Genomic DNA, 17836 nt, shown 5'->3' with positions numbered 1-17836 from the left:
CATCCACATGGCCTTTTGAATGGCTTAAAAACTAGAGTGAAAAGTGATTTAGCCTAATTGATTCGAGGGGTTCAGATCTCCCACTTCAACCTGCTGTCAGACTCGCTCCTGAGATCTTAGCCCCTCAAAAGAAAGGGCATTTTGTCAAGTGACAGAATCAAAGATTCAGATCTACCACGACGGCTTTCTCCCTCTAATCATTCTCCCACTGAGTTCCATGGCAAGAACGACTCTGCAAAGGGATGGGTTGTTTTCCCTAAAAAAAATCTTTCTGGGCCCAGACTGCAATTCTCAAAACCGAGAAACCCAAGAGCCGCCCCTCCCTGCAGGGGTGAGGCTGTGCTGTTCGAGCAGGACCAGCACCCTTAGCAGCCCTTCCGTTATGTGGACGTTGGGGTCAGGAAACTGTGTCAGGTAGGGACAGCCAGTATGGGATGGGATGACCGACCACATGAATAAATAAAATGAAACGTGTTGTTGTCAAGGGTTAGTCCCTCCAGGATTGTCTCCACAGGTCAGATGTCAACCCGGTTTCAAAGGTCAGCACCCTGCCAGATTCCATCACCTTGTCCTCGTTACAGAACCTGTCCCTGGACTGTATTCACCTGGGTGTCTTGTCGCCCTGGTCAGCCTGTGAGCACCTTAAGAACGGGTAGTGTTGGGCCTCTCTCCCCGCAGCTCGCATCACCAGGCCTGGAGCAGAGAAGCGCGCGACACATGCTTACCCACAGCGGCACAGAATTCACTCTGTGCCTTAAGGCGAGTCATGGCCTCCGTTTTTTCCAATGAAAAATGAAGACGTCTGTTGGGCCGCACGACCTTTGAGGTCATTTGCCAGGTCTCAGATTCTCTGGAAAAGTTGCTGTGTACAGGCTGGCTTTTCACGGCTCCTGCGCTGGGGCCATTTTTTATAGTAACAGTGATGATAACGGTTAAGAATAGAGAACAGGTACTAAGCCCTTAAACATGCTCTGCATCGTTCTCGATGCTCCACCGGTGGTGTTTCATTAACCCTACGAGGCAGACACTCTTGTTACTCCCATTGGATGCAGCGGGAGATTGTGAAGGTCAGTCATCTGCCCAAAGTCACCCCTGGTTCAGGGGTCTGGGCTCCTAACTAGTGTTGCACATCCCCGTTAAGAACCTCCTTTCTGAGCCTCCAGTTCAGGCTACCAGCCCTTCAGCTGATCTACATACATTTTCCCTGGCTCCCCAAGGGGCTGCCTGCCTGCTTGTCAATTGCTTTGATTTCTTACCCCAGGGCTCCAGCCGGCCCAGCCTCCACCTGCTCCAAGCCAGGCAGTTAGCCCCAGGATCCGGCTGGCCCTTTGTCCTGAGGGCCTGCAGCTCCTGTCGGGAGCAGGTGGCCGGAAAAGCAAGAGAAGGCGGTCATCAGCGAAGCAGCTCGGGAGGTGGAAGAGAAGGAGGGCAGAAAGGGTTGAACTGAGGAGGAATTCCAAGTGGCCGCCCCTCGGTGACCTGAGCCCATGTGCGCGGCCGTCTGGGCTCCGCAGGGGCAGAATCTGGGAATAAACTTCCTTGTCCTGGTGATAGCCACAGAAGGATGGGGGCAGGAAAACAAGAGAGGTCTCCTAGGAAGGCCCTGGGGGTATGTTTTAGAAAATGTTTCAAAGGCCTCTGCGAAGAGGTGGGTCTCATTTGAAAGCATCTCTGCCCATTCAAATTGTTATTTAAAATAACGTTTGAAATCCTCCTGACCTAAATTCTTCAGTGTTGGCAAAAAACAAAAACAAAACAAAACAAAAACAAATGCAAAACTTTTGATTTTACGGTAGGAAAAAGCGTTTTGATTATTTAAGAGAAAAAATAGTTCATCTCGGCAATCGCACTCCTAAGTATTTACCCAAATGAGTTTTTGACTCACGTCCACACAAACCCTGCACGCGAATGTTTATAATAGCTTTACTCGTGATCACCAAAATTTAGAACATAAAAAAATTGCAGCAAGAGGAAGAAAACTATTAATATAAGAAATCTCTATCTTGAGAAAGTGAAGAAAGAACTAACATTTACTCAATGTCTAAAATATCCAGGGGTTCCTCCAGGTCCCTAACATACACCTTCCAGATTAATCCCCCACAATGGTCTACCAGAGTGGATGGTATTTTTGCCACTGTTTCTTGAAGAGAGCGTCAAACTGCTGGTGTTGCAAAATCCCTCTGTTTGTTACCTGTGTCTTTCTTCTTATCCCGGGAAAGTTCATGGACGGTGGCACCGATGTCATGCCTCAAGATCTTGATGATGTTTGCCAGGACAGGCATGCTACGTTGATCCAGATAGGTAAAAAATTCATACTCATCTTTCTTCAAGCGCGAAGGTCTGGATTCAATGTGGGTCAGGTTTATATCATTCTCCTAAAAGAGAGAAGTAGGAGGGCCGAGGGGCCAGTCAGTGGAATTAACACAGACAAAACCTGCAAAACAGAGCAAAACACACAACATGATACAACGCAGAGAGAGGAGGAACAGGACTTTTGTTACACACGTTGGAGTAGAAGCAAGTCCTTCAAGTAGCAAAAGTTGTTTACTTTTCTTCGGCAAAACCAAGTAACAAAAGGTCGGGGAAACAGTGCAAATGACAGAATTTAATCACATGGAAATCTGCTAAAAGCCTAGTGTTGCAAACCTAAGATTTTGGTTTGGTTCAAATGACTAGAGCAGCATTGCCAAAAATGTTTACATAAGGAAACCTCCTTTCCCAAATAAAATCCCGTTGAATCTCAATAATAATATCTCATTAAATTAACAATACAGAAGCAACATTGCCTGGTTTTAAATAGGGTCCAGGGGAGTCAGGCTTATTGGGTTTAAATCCCTTGTAGTTTGGGAAGTGTATCTTTCTCCTTGATTGTTAGTAGCATAGGGTTGAAGAGAAAATATGGATAATTACAATGATGATACCTTTTCATTTTGAATTTTTAAAAAAATTGTTTAATGTTTATTTATTTTTGAGAAAGAGAGAGAGACAGAGTGTGAGCAGGGAAAGGGCAGACAGAGAGGGAGACACAGAATGTGAAGCAGGCTCCAGGCTCTGAGCTGTCAGCACAGAGCCTGATGCAGCACTTGAACCCACGAATCACAAGATCATGACCTGAGCCAAAGTCAGAAGCTTAACTGACCAAGCCACCCAGGTGACCCAATAACATTTCCATTTTGAGTATTACTTCACAGTTTAGAATTATGTTCTATGACCTTCCCAACAAGCCTTAGAGTAGGTTAAGGGGGATGTAATACGTGAAATCAGAGATGATGGTGCTTTGCCGAAAGCGGCTGGAGAGAGAGGACCATTTTTTTCCAACCTGGGAGTCATGGTGTTCTGACTACACTGCCTTTCCTGCCAGATACGGTGAGGATTCTGCAAGCACTAGCTTTTATCATTATTACTACTAGTGTGGCAAGCACAAGAAATGAAACCCTCTGGAAATAGCAAGCACAGCAATAAGTAACCCCATACAGGTACTCTTCCTGAACTTTCTTCCTCATAATCCCCGAAGGCACATGATGGAGCCATTGTTTATGGGCACCAGCTGCAGAAAATATACCCCTAACAGTGATGGCCAGGTAGCCCAATTTGAGGGCCCCAACTAAGGAGAGAGAGAGAGTGCTTAGAGGAGGGAAGGTCAGAGAGATAGCGGTCGCTCTGAAGCTTTCTAGACAAACAGAGGTGACTTCCTAAACAAAGCAAAGAGCAACGTCATCCTCTTGGCTCAGAAAGAAAGAAAAGGGATAAGTTTCATCTAGTATTTGCCTAAGTTGAAAGTTTAAAAGAAGAGATAACCAATTCCTGCCTTGTGTAGACCAGAGAATACATCAAAGCCAAGAACTGAGAGTGGACACACCTCTGGCATGCTTATTTACAAGAGTACAGCAGGGGTGGGAGGGGTAGGAAGGGGTGGGAGGTGGAAAAGGGGCTGGGAGGGCTGGCAGACAGACTATAGGCTGTTAATGTTCAACACCCACACTCTACCCTCAGCAAAAGCACTTCCAGAGAGAAGTCTCTCACTTTCGCAATAGCCATGACTCAGTTTTTATAATTCTGGAGATCTAACATATGGGGGAAATTTTCACCAAAATCCATAAGCTAACTAAACTCCTGCTATGGGAGAATGATTAGGTGAATTGCAGTGGAATCACTCCGTGGAGATTATGCAACCATTGAAAAGCAAGTAACAATCACAAGTCAATCAGCATGGTACACCATTAACACATTAACAAAACAAAGGATAAAACCATGCAATCATCTCAATAGACATAGAAAAAGCATATGACAATATACAATATCCATTTATCATAAGAACTCTCAACAAAGTAGGGTACAGAAGGAACATAACTCCACATAATAAAGCCCATATATGGCCAACATCTTACTCAACAGTGAAAAATTGAAAGCTTCTCCTGTAAGATCTGGAACAAAACAAAACATGGAAGTCCTAGCCAAGCAATTAGGCAAGAAAAATAAATAAAAGGCATCTAAATTGGAAATGAAGAAGTAAAACTATCACCATTTTCAGATGACATAATGCAACATGAAGAAAACTCTAAAGATTCCACCCAGAAACAACTGGAACAAATAAATATATTCAGTAAAATTATGGAATATAAAATTAACATTCAGAAATCAGTTGAGTTTCCATATGCTAATAATGAGCTGTCAGGAAGAGAAATTAAGAAAACAATCCCATTTACAATTGCATCAAGCAGAATAAAATACTTAGGAATAAATTTAACCAAGGATGTGAAAGACCTGTACTCTGAAAACTATAAGACATTGATAAAAGAAACTGATCAAAGAAATGGAGAGCTATACTGTATTCATGAATTGGAAGAATTAATATTGTTAAAATGTCCACACTACCCAAAGCAATCAACAGGTTAAATAAATGAAATCCCCATCAAAATACCAGTGTCATTCTTCACAGAACTAGAACAACAAATCCTAAAATTTGTATGGACCCACAAAACACCCTAAGTAGCCAGGGCAATTGAGAAAGAAGAACAAAACTGGAACTATTATATTTCTTGATTTTAAACTACACTACAAAGCTGTAGCAATCAAAACAGTATGGTACTGGTACAAAAATAGACACACAGATCACTGAAATAGAACAGAGAGCCCAGAAACAAACCCATGGATATATAGTAATTCATCTATGACAATGGAGAAAGAATATGGAGGAAGACAATGGGGGAAAGGACAATCTCTTCCATAAATGGTTCTGGGAAAAACTGGACAGTCACATGCAAAAGAATGAAACTGGGCCACTATCTTACACCATACACAAAAATAAATTCAAAATAGATTAAAGACTTGAATGTAGGATCTGAAACCATAAATCTCCTAGAAGAAAACATAGACAGTAAGCTCTTTGACCTTGGTCTTAGCAATATTTTTTGGACCAGCCTCCTCAAGGCAAGTTCAACAAAAGCTAAAATAAACAAATGGGACTGTGTCAAACTGGAAAGCTTTTGCATAGCAAAGGAAACCAAACAAAAAAGCAACTGAATAGGAGGAGATATTTGCAAATCGTATATCCAATAAGGGATTAATATCCAAAATATATAAAGAACTTACACAACTTAATGTCAAAAAGCAAACACCCTAATTAAAAAATGAGCAGAGGACTTGAAAGGACCTGTTTCCAAAGAAGACATACAGTTGGCCAACAGGTACATGAAAAGATGCTGAACAGCGTTAATCCTCAAGAGAATGCAAATCAAAACAACCATGAAGTATCACCTCACACCAGTCAGATTGGCTATTATCAAAAAGATAAGAAGTAAGTGTTGGCAAGGATGTGGAGAAAAGAGAACCCTTGTATAGCATTGGTGGGAAAGAAAACTGGTACAACCACTATGGAAAACAGTATGGAGTTTCCTCAAAAAATTAAAAATAGAACTACCACACAGTCTAGCAATTCCACCTCTAGGTATTTATCTGGAAAAAAAAAAACATCAATTTGAAAAGATATATGCACACATATGTTCATTGTAGTGTTATTTACAAGAGCCAAGATATGCCAACAACCTGTGTCCATCAATGGGTGAATGGCTAAAGAAGATAGGGTGTGTGTGCATGTGTGTATATGTATATGTATATGTGTGTGTGTAGGAATATATATAGGAATGTTACTCAGTCATAAAAAATAAAGAAAAAATCTGGCCATTTGCAATAACATGGATGGACCTAGAAGGTCTGATTCTTGATTTCAGCTCAGGTCATGATCCCAGGGTCATGGAATTAAGCCCAGCACAGAGCCTGTTGGCATTCTCTCTCTCTCTCTCTCTCTCTCTCTCTCTCTCTCTCTCTCTCCCTCTTCCTCTCCCTCCCTCTCCCTCCCTCTCCCTTTCTCCCTCTCTCTCCCTCCCTCTCCCTCTCCCCTCTCTCTCCCTCTCTCTCCCTCCCACTCCCTCACCCTCCCTCTCCCTCTCTCCTTCTTGCTATCTCTCTCCGTCTCTCTCCCTCCCCCTCTCCCTCTCCCTCTCTCTCTCCCTCTCCCTCTCTCTCTCCCCCTCTCTCTCTCTCTCTCTTTCTCTCTCTCCCTCTGCCCCTCTCCCCCCACTTGCACTCCTTTGGTCTTGCTCTAAAAAAATTAAAAAATAATTTAAAAATAATATTATGCACATAATGAAAAGAAAAATATATCTTTTAAAATGCGAGTGAAGTTTTTGGCTAAGAACACTCAGCCAAATTCTCTAAACCATTTCTCTCCCTTTTGAATCAATTTGTTAATAATTAACTCTCAAGTTTGGCATGCAATTTCCTTATTGGAGTTTTTCCAGCTTATCAGTGTGGATCCTTAGATACCATTAATTTTGGTTGCTAAGAGAGGCTTTAGAAACGAACCTCTAAACCTGATTATGATCATAATTACCATTTAGTAAATGAATTTTTATTTTTAAACAAGGGGTCTGTGTAGGTTTACAAATCGACCCATCTAACATCACCACATCTTTGGGTGAGGGACAAAGAACCCTGCCTGTTACTCCACATGGACATCTGGATAGAGGCAAGAAAGGTTTAGAGTTAAATATTTCGAAGACAATTTCATAATTTGTCCAATAGCTAATTTATGCATAAAAGACAGCCGTGTAACACCTTAATTAATCAGGTCTCTTGAGCAGAGATTGAGGACTCAGAGAAAAGTAAATAGAAATGAAGAGCCTATTTCAATCGGGATTGGCCAGAAATCCCTTTCTGTTCCCGCCCTTGAGGAAAACCTTTCTAAAGGGGGTTTGGTCAACTGGTGAATAAAATTACAGATACAGAATTCACAATGGTGCAAAATGGATCTATCCTTCTGGATCTTTTCAGGCTTAGGGCCCATCCTTTGCATCTTAATTTCATTCCTCAAGAAAAGGAGAATGGTATAGTGAAGAGAGTGTGGGCTTTGGAGCCAATCTTAGCTCAAGGTCTGGTTCAGCTGCTCACCACCTTTGAATACATTAGTTGGTCATTCTAAACTTCTGTTTGCTTGTGTTTAAAGTAAAACTAATCATATTACATGGCATCTCAGTAACAAAAAAGGGAAATTCACCTCATATGATTTTGGCTTTGCTGCTGGAGACCCACTAAGGACTTAACATACTCTGCCTCTCTCAATTTGGTATGGATAAACACACTTTCCTGGGAGGCAAAACACACTATGTTTTATGAGTTATTTTACCCTTTAATATTTGCTTTACCTTAAATTTTTCTCAGGTCCTTTCCTGAGAGCATGTTTCAAAAAGGAGAAGGAAAAGCTGAGGGTATTTTCAGATGGTACTAGGTTGGAAAAGGAAGATCTTTTGGACTAACTCCGTGCTGTTGCCTTAGAATAAACTTAAATGAAGTTATGTTCTGGCCTATTCAGAGATTTCTGGGGGCAACATCAAAGATGTTCACAAAGAATGCCCCCAAATCATTGGTTTCAAGTAAACAGACAGTAGCTTTCGAGCACTTATTTAATGAAGCACCTTCCATGTGCCGAACGCTGTTCCAGGTACTGGGATACAACAGTGAACAGAGAGGGAAAAATCCCTGCCTTTCTGGAGCTTATATTCTCAAAGCAGGAGACAAACAGTAACTATGAGAAATAAGTAGAATTTACAGTCTTCAGATGGAATGGAGAAAAACAGAGCCAGAAAGAGGGATCGGATATCCCAGGGGTGCCATGAAGGTGCTATTTGAAACGGTGTGGTCAGGAAGTTCTCAAAAAATAAACAAGTGACATTTAAGCACAGACCTGAAGTCAATGAGAGAGCAAGCCATGAGGGAACAGCAAGTGCAAGGGTCCTGGGGCAAGACAGTGTACAACATGACTGAGGAACCCCAAGCAGGCTGGCATGACTGGAGCAGAATGAGCAAGAGGTCGGGCAACAGGACTGAGGCAGAGCAGTAACCGAGCGTGACCTATCGGCCATTACCTGAACTGAGCTTTTCACGCAGAGTGATATTAAGAAGCTATGGAAGGTAATCAGGCAGAGAAGATACGGTCTTTGACTCACGTTTCAAAAGGGGCCGCTCTGGCAGCTGTTTTAAGAATAGACCATATGAGGCAAAGGCAGAAGCAGTCTGGAGGCCGCTACACTATTTGGGGTAAGAAACGACAGTTAAAAGATTAGAGAAGAGGTCTCATGGAGACGCGGGCGAGGCTGCTTATATATTTTACTGATCTCCTCTTGTGAGGGGGCCAGGAACGGCCTTGGTTGACCAAGAATCTAGAAATTAAACCCACTGGGGTGAACAGGAAACCAAAAACATTCAGGAAAGTACGGGCAGCACAGTTAAATCTTGGAGCGAGCTCCAGATTGTTCCCCGCTCTGCTCTGGAAGAGCGTTCTCGGATGGGTTCAAGCAGGATTCACACCCTGGAGACCATCTTTTGGGACACACTCTTGCCTCCTCTGGAAGTGTCTCTGTTGTGATCTCTGAACCTTTTCTTCCTCAGCCTTCCCCCTTTGTCAGATTATTTCTTCTCCACCCTCCCCTCCACTTATTGGGGTTGAATCCAACTCAGGGAAGACCCCAGCCTGGGGATAACTGGGGAAGCAGCTCAATCCAGGCTCTTTTCGAGGCTTTGGAGAAAAGAGCCTTTTTGTCTGTGTGTTCCTCTTTGTACCCCTTTTCTTGCCACCAGAGTCATAAGATCTAAAAGCCCCTGTGTCCTGTTTCAGTCCAAGCTACTGAAGAGCAATCCAAACTCACGTGCCATCAGGGGGTCATGGCACGCTTCAAATTTTCACTTCATAATAAACTTCATAATAAAAGTTCAAAACGTAAGCTCTGTGTTGCTAATTCTCCAATACGTCCAACTCTAAACTATTAACAACTGAAAACAGCACTGATTTTCAATTAGACGCTCTTCTAGTCAATACAGTCATCTGGCTGCACAAAAAGTTTAGTGTGGCACCATTCCTGGGGTAAACAACGATCATGACCTAAATATCCCACCAACAGGAGAGGTAAAGTATAGTCACCCAGTGAACATACAGAGGAGGAAATGAATGAGCCAGGACATCACGGACAAACCTCAAAAACAATGCTCGCCTCTGTCATCGGGAAAGAAAACTGCAAAAAGAGAGCTGTAATATGATTCCAATTTTATGAAGAGTCAAAGTCTGCAAAACTATGCCGTAGATCATTAATGGGTGGCTCTATACAGCAAAGCATAAAAAGATAAGTGGGAGGAACATCAAATTCAGATTAACAGCTACACGTGAAGAGGAAGTTCATGGGGAAGGGTCCCCAGGGGCTTCAGTCATTTATGCCATGTTTCATTTCTACACATTCAGAGAAACTTCTCTAGTAACGAACTATAGAAGTGATCCCTTTGCAAGGTTTCATTTCTTAACCAAGGAGTTACATGGGTGTTCTTTTTTTTTTTTTTTTTAATTTTTATTTATTTTTGAGACAGAGACAGAGCATGAACGGGGGGAGGGTCAGAGAGAGAGGGAGACACAGAATCCAAGCAGGCTCCAGGCTCCGAGCTGTCAGCACAGAGCCCGATGTGGGGCTCAAACTCACAAACTGTGAGATCATGACCTGAGCCGAAGTCAGACGCTTAACCAACTGAGCCACCCAGGCGCCCCCATGGGTGTTCTTTACATCATTATCTGTACTAGGGGTTTTAAAGAAAATTCTGAAAGTCATCCTGGCTGTAAGAACTTTTTTTCTTCTGGTGAAACTCAAAGCTCTTCTTATTTTGATGAAAGAAGCAGTGTTCCAGGAAACGCTGTACTGCTCACGACTGCTCCGGACCTAAGCCCAGAGGGGTTAAGGCAACCCTTGTGGGTCATTCTAGATCCTGCCCCGCTCACCAGGCCCCAGGGGTCACAGGCCCGACCTTAAAGTCCAAACTTTAGAGTAGTAAACATTGAATATCTGCTTAGATGTCCCCTCTGCAACCCAGCCTCTGTCCCCAGGAATGCTGAGGTGGCGAGATAGAAAGGATTTCAGGATTCTGTGACCTGACCACTTGTTTGTTCACTCACGTCAAGCCATTTGTTTCTTTGTTCTAGAATGAACTTCCCCTTTCCTCTCCCCTGGTCACCGCTTTCAAGCTTCAGCTTGAGCATTCCATCTGCAAGAAGCCTTCCCTGGCTGACTCTGTTTCACGGAGCCCTGAGCTTCTCTAATTACTGTAGAGTCAGAGAATGACTATCTGATTCACCCCAGGCTCTCCAGCACCCATATAGGGTCTGACAATGGTAGATACTCAAAAAATATTAATTGAACACGTAAATGAGGGGGGATGAGCTCACTGAATATCCGATGGGGAAAAGACATGCGTCAGCTGGGCAGAGGCAGAGCATAGGACGGGAACGTGACAAACACTGACTGGCCCTTTCCATTTGTTTCCAAAAGCCCAGGCTACTGTGAATACAGAGGGTGAACTCTGAGGCACTTTTGGCTCTAAGCGTCTAGCCTTGCGCAGCTTGCTTAGTCAGAACCTCTGTGTCTCCATCAACTAAATGATGCTAATTGAGCATACCCATGAACTTCAGCACTCTGTATACCCATGCATTTGCTTGCTCTTTTCCCTAGAGGATCTCAGGTAAGGTGATTAGTGGAATGCTGACTGGTGGAGGGAGACCTCTTTGCAGCTTCCCCAGGGAGCTGGCATCTAATTTTATAGCCCATTACTAAGCCACTTGCAGCAAAGACTCTCAGGAGACTATTTTTCTAAGAAGGCACAGACATGAGCCAGCAGAGGCTAAAAATATAGAGAGCTACAGAAAATGCTTAAATAAATGCATAAAGAATTGAAAGTTAAAACAACTGGGGACAGGGGATGCTGGACCCCAATTACTAGAACATCTGCTTCCCTGTCTCACCACCCAGACAACATACGTAAACACAGTTCTTCTGTATCTTTATGATAAATACCAAACTGATTGTGTTACATTCTGATGTAGTCCCTGGCTGAGGTTTACAAGGACACACGTCCACTGCCCGGTGACATCTTAATGGAATGGTGACTTTGGTGCTAAGCACCTGAGGAAAAGAACAGGCTCTTGGGCAAGGAATGAAGCCTGGCGATGCAGGGACAAATCTGCGCTCACTCTGCAGATCTCATTTCTTGTTTGAGGGGCTGGGATGTCCGTGTGTGCTCCTGGTAGCTCGGGGGTTAAGAAAGTTTTCACCATATGGAGTCAGGCCAGGGTGGGGGGGTAAGACGGGCTAGGCTCCCATGACTGTTAGTCTTTCATTTATTACTCTGAGCACGTATTAAGGTTTAGTTAAAAGTCCCCGATGTATCTCTGCTACAAGGTGTCAAAGGATGGTCCCACTCATTAAACATGGACGGAACTGCAGTGAAGGATTCACAGGGTACAGGTGATTCTCCCATATGGAATGTTCTTCTTCTACTGCCAGTCTTGGGGGAGCTGGAGAGATTTGTATCCTTTGTCTCTATTAAGGGAAAGTAGGTTTGTTTGCACCATAATGTCTGCTTTGACTCTGCCCTGCCTTTTGCTACCTGTTTTCATAGTAGTAATGCTCGAAACTAGTGCCTTCTAGCACTCTTCTACCACAGAGATATTGCCTTTACTTGATTTAAAATATGCTTCTTGTAATTGCGACACCTTGCCCTTTTACGTCTGAAGTAATGGAAAGTAAGCAGGGTTTTTCTTCCATAATGGTCCTTCGAATATTTGGGAGGAAAAAAAGAGATTTCATTGCCCCATCTTCCCTCTTCAAGGCAAACAACTCTAATCCTTTAACTCCTTTTCATATTGCTAAGAATTTAAGAGTTCCTGAAGTTCTAGGCACTCTAAAAATGTGGTGCATAGAATGACAGGTAATAGAGCTCTTACCCTGTGTCTGACACTGTGACAAATATTTTACATGTGTTAATCCCTGTCTCACAGCAACCCTCTAATACAGGCTTAGTATTTCCTTTATTTGAAAAATAAGGAAACAGGATATACAGAAGGGACACCTAGGTGGCTCAGTCGGTTACATGTGCAACTCTTGATTTCGGCTCAGGTCATGATCTCTCAGTTGGTCAGATGAAGCCCTATGTCAGGCTGTGCACTGTCAGCATGGAGCCTGATTGGGATTCTCTCTCCCTCTCTCTCTCTCTCTCTCTGTCCTTCCCTCTCTCTCTCAAAATAAATAAAGAAACTTAAAACAAACAGCTTGTGTTTAAAAATAGATAAATAAAAATAAGGAAACAAAGCTACCAAGGGATAAATAACTTTTTCAAGGCCATCCAGCTCACAGGTGGTGCAACAGGGTGTTGAACTCAGTTTGGTTCCCAACAGTACACTTGACCCAGTCCTGTTCTACTCCTCAGGGCCCCAAACTTAGGTTACAACTGATGGTCTGGAGCTCATAACTCTGAAACAGCATAAGCTTAGTGGAACGCTCATGCCTGCAAAAATGTTAATAGGCCTTTCTTGAACAATACCTCCTGGCCAAATACATTTGGGAAATACCAAGCAACATAACATTGGATAAATTTCCTCTCTGCAGGGCTTCTCAGAGCCTTTAATATGTTTACGTGTACAATGGATTTCCAAAATCTAAATGTAGAATTTTCCAGACATAGCCCCTCTCAGAACTCTTTTCTAATAAAACACCTACTAATGTGTAGAATGTGATAGACTATTGTTTAGGAAACGCTGCATAAGGTGTAGTTTAGATTCCTTCCTTGGCTTTTCTTTTTTATTACCTTTGGTTTCATTATACATGGTCCAGAGGTTCAGTGTCAATGCCACACTTTAGGGGGTTTGTCTGTATTTTCACCTAATGCTTGCTCGTACGCCTCATTCACAAAGATATGATGAGAGATATAAATACACAAACACTCTCTGGCCACCACAATCTCTCTGCTCTACCAAGCTACTCTGCCTTTCTTTAATGGCCCTGCCCCAACTCATTGCCATTTGCCTGTGAATGCTCACAGGCTATATTAAGTCATTCGTTCTAGGTTTTTCACTTTGTTTTGGAAAGAAAAATTAAACATCAAGGCTTCGGACTCCCTCTAGTCTTCTAACAGCCTCCCCATCATTATATCTTTTCCAAGATTTCTAATAGGGTTCATAGATCACATGTGGAAGGGATAAAGGAAAAGACATTGTATGAGCATCTTCTGCAAGCTCAACTTGTATCACACATTTTATGTACCATGTAAAATCTCATAGCCCCCTGGAGGTATAGATCATTAGCCCCACTTTATAGATGAATAAACACAGGCACATATGTTAAATTATCTGCCAAAGTCAGTGATATCTGGGATCTAAATTGCACAGGGCAAAACTGCTGCTCCTTATACGCCTTATATCACAACATGTAGCTAGTATGCTATTTAGAACCAAAGATAGGATCTCATCTAAAGGCAAATGAGTGATCCCTTGAATCCTCATAAAGTCTTGGCCCCGGGAAGTTCCCTAATCCACCTATTTGTAAGTGTCAGATGGATGATAGGATAAAGTGACTTCACCATGGACCCAGATCCTGAAATACTAAAGCCCAGCCATGTTTCTCTTGGTTTTCAATACTTTATTCCAGCGTTCCCAGCTCAAAGACCGTTGTCTTGAAAAGAACACACGCAAGATAAAGGCTAAGTTGTTCTGCTTTCTCATAAACAACTGACTGTACTCTGATAAAAATGATAAGCCTGGCATTTTAGAATCCTAGTCAATTTCTGAGGTTCTATCACATTATGTGTTCACCTGAGACGAGCTATTGAGCCCCCTGAACTTTAGTTTCTTTGTCTCTATAATGAGTATGGTATCACTCACCTCCACTAAGTTATTTAATTTATGGAAAATATTAAAATATTCTGAGTGCTAAATATGATTTATTTCATGGAAAGTAGAGGGTACAGTCCCTAGTGACAGCAGGAACTCCTTCCCCGGCAACAGCTTAGAGCAGTAGTTCTCATTCCTGATTGGGCATCAGAGTCACCAGTGGAATTTAAGGAAAACTCAAGAACAAACAGACAAACAAACAAATCCAAAACTCATAAAGGAAATGACTGAAAATATTAATCACAGTAGAACTTGAAAGTTCAGTATGACAAATAATATGATAAACCCAAGTAACATAAAGAGACAGGGAGAAAATATTTGTCACAAACAATGGTATTCAGATTATATAAAATGTCAAGAAATTGGTAAGAAAAAGATAAATTTGTAGCAGGAAAAGATTAAAACCTGAATGGACATGTCACAATTTACAAAAGAATAAAATCCAATGTCATGTAATATGAAGACACCCCATCATTTCATTCATAATCAGAGAAACGAAAATTAAAACAATAAATTACCGCATCCCGGGGTGCCTGGGTGGCTCAGTCAGTTAAGCGTCCCGACTTTGGCTCAGGTCGTGATCTCACGGCTCGTTCGTGAGTTGGAGCCCCACGTCAGGCTCTGTGCTGACAGCTCAGAGCCTAGAGCCTGCTTCAGATTCTGTGTCTCCCTCTCTTTCTTCCCCTCCCCCACTCACACTCTGTGTCTCTCTCTCTCTCAAAAATAAATAAACATTAAAAAAACAATTAAAAAATAAATCACCACATCCCACCCATTATATTGTCCATGATTAAAAAGCAATAATACGTGAATAACTTTAGAAGTGTAAGTATTCCCACAGTGAACTAATGGGAGCATAAATTGTTAAAGAACATTTGGAGAACGACTTAGTAGTTTCTTTTAAAACTAAAAATGTCCATGACCTAGGACCAGCAATCAAAATTCTTGCTATCTACCCTCGAGAAATATTTGCACATTGCATACAAAAGAAAGAGAACAAAGTACTGCAGAATTGTCTGTGACTTCAGAAAATAGGAAACACCATAGATGTAAAAAATCAGGGTCTGGATAAATAAAATATGGTCCGTGCATTTTAAGAACAACTCTTCAGAAGTTTTTAACTTAATTTGTATAAATCTCGAAAACACTGCATTCAGAAAAAATATATGTAGCAATTCTTCTCGGACACTTAATGTGTATCTACTCTGAGGGTTTTACATGCATTAAGTTGTTTGATACTCAGATCTACTATTTCAAGCAGATACTATCATTATTATGAGGAACCAAAGCACAGACATGTCAAGCGACTTTCCCAGAGTCACAGCTCTGTCTCTCCAGAGTCCATGCTTTTGACGGCTCTACTCACCTGACCCAAAGAGGCTGCAAAACCGTGTGCACAGGGGAGTAGCTGTTAGTATCAATATCATTTTTTAAAGGACTGAAATATGGGAAGAAGTATACTAAACTCATTTTCATGCTGCCTTGGCCAGGAAGTTTGCAGCGTGACGGGATTGAGGAGAAATCAGAAAGGACTACAGCAGTATCTTTAACATTGTATTTCTTTTTTTAAGAAACAGTATGTTAATTTGTAATTTTTGAAACCATAATCAAACATGAAAAAATGAAAATGAACTTGGAAAAATTTTAACAGTGGTTGACACAGATGAGGGCAATATGGATAGTTATTTATTTTTTTTTTATTTAATTTTTTTTTTCTTTCTTTTTTTTTTTTTTTTTTTTGCACTTTGATACATGGCTCAATTTGAAAGAAAGAAAGAATACTTGGTGGGGCGCCTGGGTGACTCAGTCAGTTAAGGGCCCAACTTCCTCTCAGGTCATGATCTCGAGGTTCATGAGTTCCAGCCCCACATCGGGCTCTCTGCTATGAGCACAGAGCCTGCTTCAGATCTTCTGTCCCCGGCCCCTCTCTCTGCCCCTCCCCAGCTTGAGCTTTCTCACTGTCTCTCAAAAATAAATAAGAAACATTAAAAAAAAAAAAAAAAAAGAATACTTGGTGACAGATCCCTTTCCCCAAAGAATAGGAAAGCATCCCTGTCCCCATAGATGGCGCCAGGATATCTGCATTAAAAAAACCCTCCAGAGGTATTCAGATGGTAGGGACAGCTGTATTTGGCAGAGGTGTGGGGCTCTAGGGAAAGCTCACGGCTTTGAAAACCGGGATCCCGTCTCCCATCATCACTACACATTAGCTGCGTGATCTTGAACAAATTAGCCTCTCAGAACCTCAGCTCCTCCATGCATAAAATGGAGTAATACCTCCTCCACCAAATTGAATGGGACCCAAATCCCGCCCGCTCCGTGTCTGGTTTGTCACATACTGTGGTTCCACGGACACTAGAATTTGACTTTCTATCTTCCCTCAACACTTTGAATGATTCTAACTTAACCGTGCGTTTTGCCAGGCTGTTTAGAAGGGTAGAAGGCATGCTGGCCTATACAATGTCTAGAGCAGCTTCTGAAATATATTTGGGAAAAAAAATCAACACACACTAACAATAACAGCAACAAAAACCCTTCACCAATCACTGATAGAGAGACCTCTGTTTCCTCCTCTGTGAATGTGTAGAATAATACCACTTACTGACCATGGAAGTTGAGACTTGGGATAATGCTTTAAAAAGTTCACCCAGAGTACACACACACACACACACACACACACCCTTTGGGTGTATTTTATCTAGTCCTGGTAATTTAGTTACTTGTGGTTTATTAATTAGGTTGAAAACATCCTGTTAATTTGCTATTATTTAATTTATTAACTGATTAAGGCCTGACCTCTCAAGGGGAAAATGCTGATTAACTATATAATACAAAGGCTAAAATGTTGCATAGGAGCATTTTACAGATACATTCTTTCTCGTGAACAGTTTGTCATTCAGAAAGTACTCAGTCTCTCTTCTCTGTTCTTTCTCATTTCTTGCTCTCACTCAGGCAGACCTTCCCCTCCCCAGCCCACCCCTGCCTCCTTTGGATAGCCAAGTTCAGTATTTTTAAAAATAGACCCTACTTTTTAGGTAGATTTTAGATTTATAGAAAAATTGAAAGGATAGTATGAAAAATTTCCACACACTCTGTACCCAGACCCCCCTATTATTAGCATCTTGTGTTAGTGTGGAATGTGTCAGAGTTAATGCATTAACACTTATGCATTTTCTTTAAAAAAATTTTTTTTTTACATTTATTTATTTCTGAGAGAGAGAGACAGAGCATGAATGGGGGAGGGGCAGAGAGAGAGAGGGAGACACAGAATCCGAAGCAGCCTCCAGGCTCCGAGCTGTCAGCACAGAGCCTGAGGCAGGGCTCGAACTCACAAACCATGAGATCATGACCTGAGCCCAAGTTGGTCGTTCAACCAACTGAGCCACCCGGGCGCCCAACACTTACGCCTTTTCATAAACTAAAGACCATAATGTATTTGAATTTTTTTAGTTTGTATCTAATGTCCTTTTTTCTGCAGTAGGATCTCATTCCAGACACCACATTACATTTAGATGTTACATTCCTCTAGGCTCCCCTTGATTGTGACAATTCCTCAGACACTTCTTATTTTTGATGACCTTG

At 42.0% G+C, this 17836-nt stretch overlaps 1 protein-coding gene across 2 annotated transcripts in view; it reads right to left on the bottom strand.

The window, feature by feature from the left end:
* Nucleotides 1-17836, bottom strand: part of LOC125918020 (phenylalanine-4-hydroxylase-like) — a 49510-nt gene that overhangs the window by 24115 nt on the left and 7559 nt on the right. For both annotated transcript variants that reach the window (XM_049624077.1, XM_049624078.1), the window contains exon 3: nucleotides 2192-2375. In XM_049624077.1, the coding sequence (XP_049480034.1) occupies nucleotides 2192-2375 (184 nt within the window). The remainder of the gene's footprint in view (nucleotides 1-2191; nucleotides 2376-17836) is intronic.

Source organism: Panthera uncia, unplaced genomic scaffold, assembly GCF_023721935.1.
Source record: "Panthera uncia isolate 11264 unplaced genomic scaffold, Puncia_PCG_1.0 HiC_scaffold_380, whole genome shotgun sequence".
Taxonomy (NCBI): domain Eukaryota; kingdom Metazoa; phylum Chordata; class Mammalia; order Carnivora; family Felidae; genus Panthera; species Panthera uncia.
Note: the sequence above shows the minus strand (reverse complement) of the source record. Positions and strands in the feature narration are given on the sequence as shown.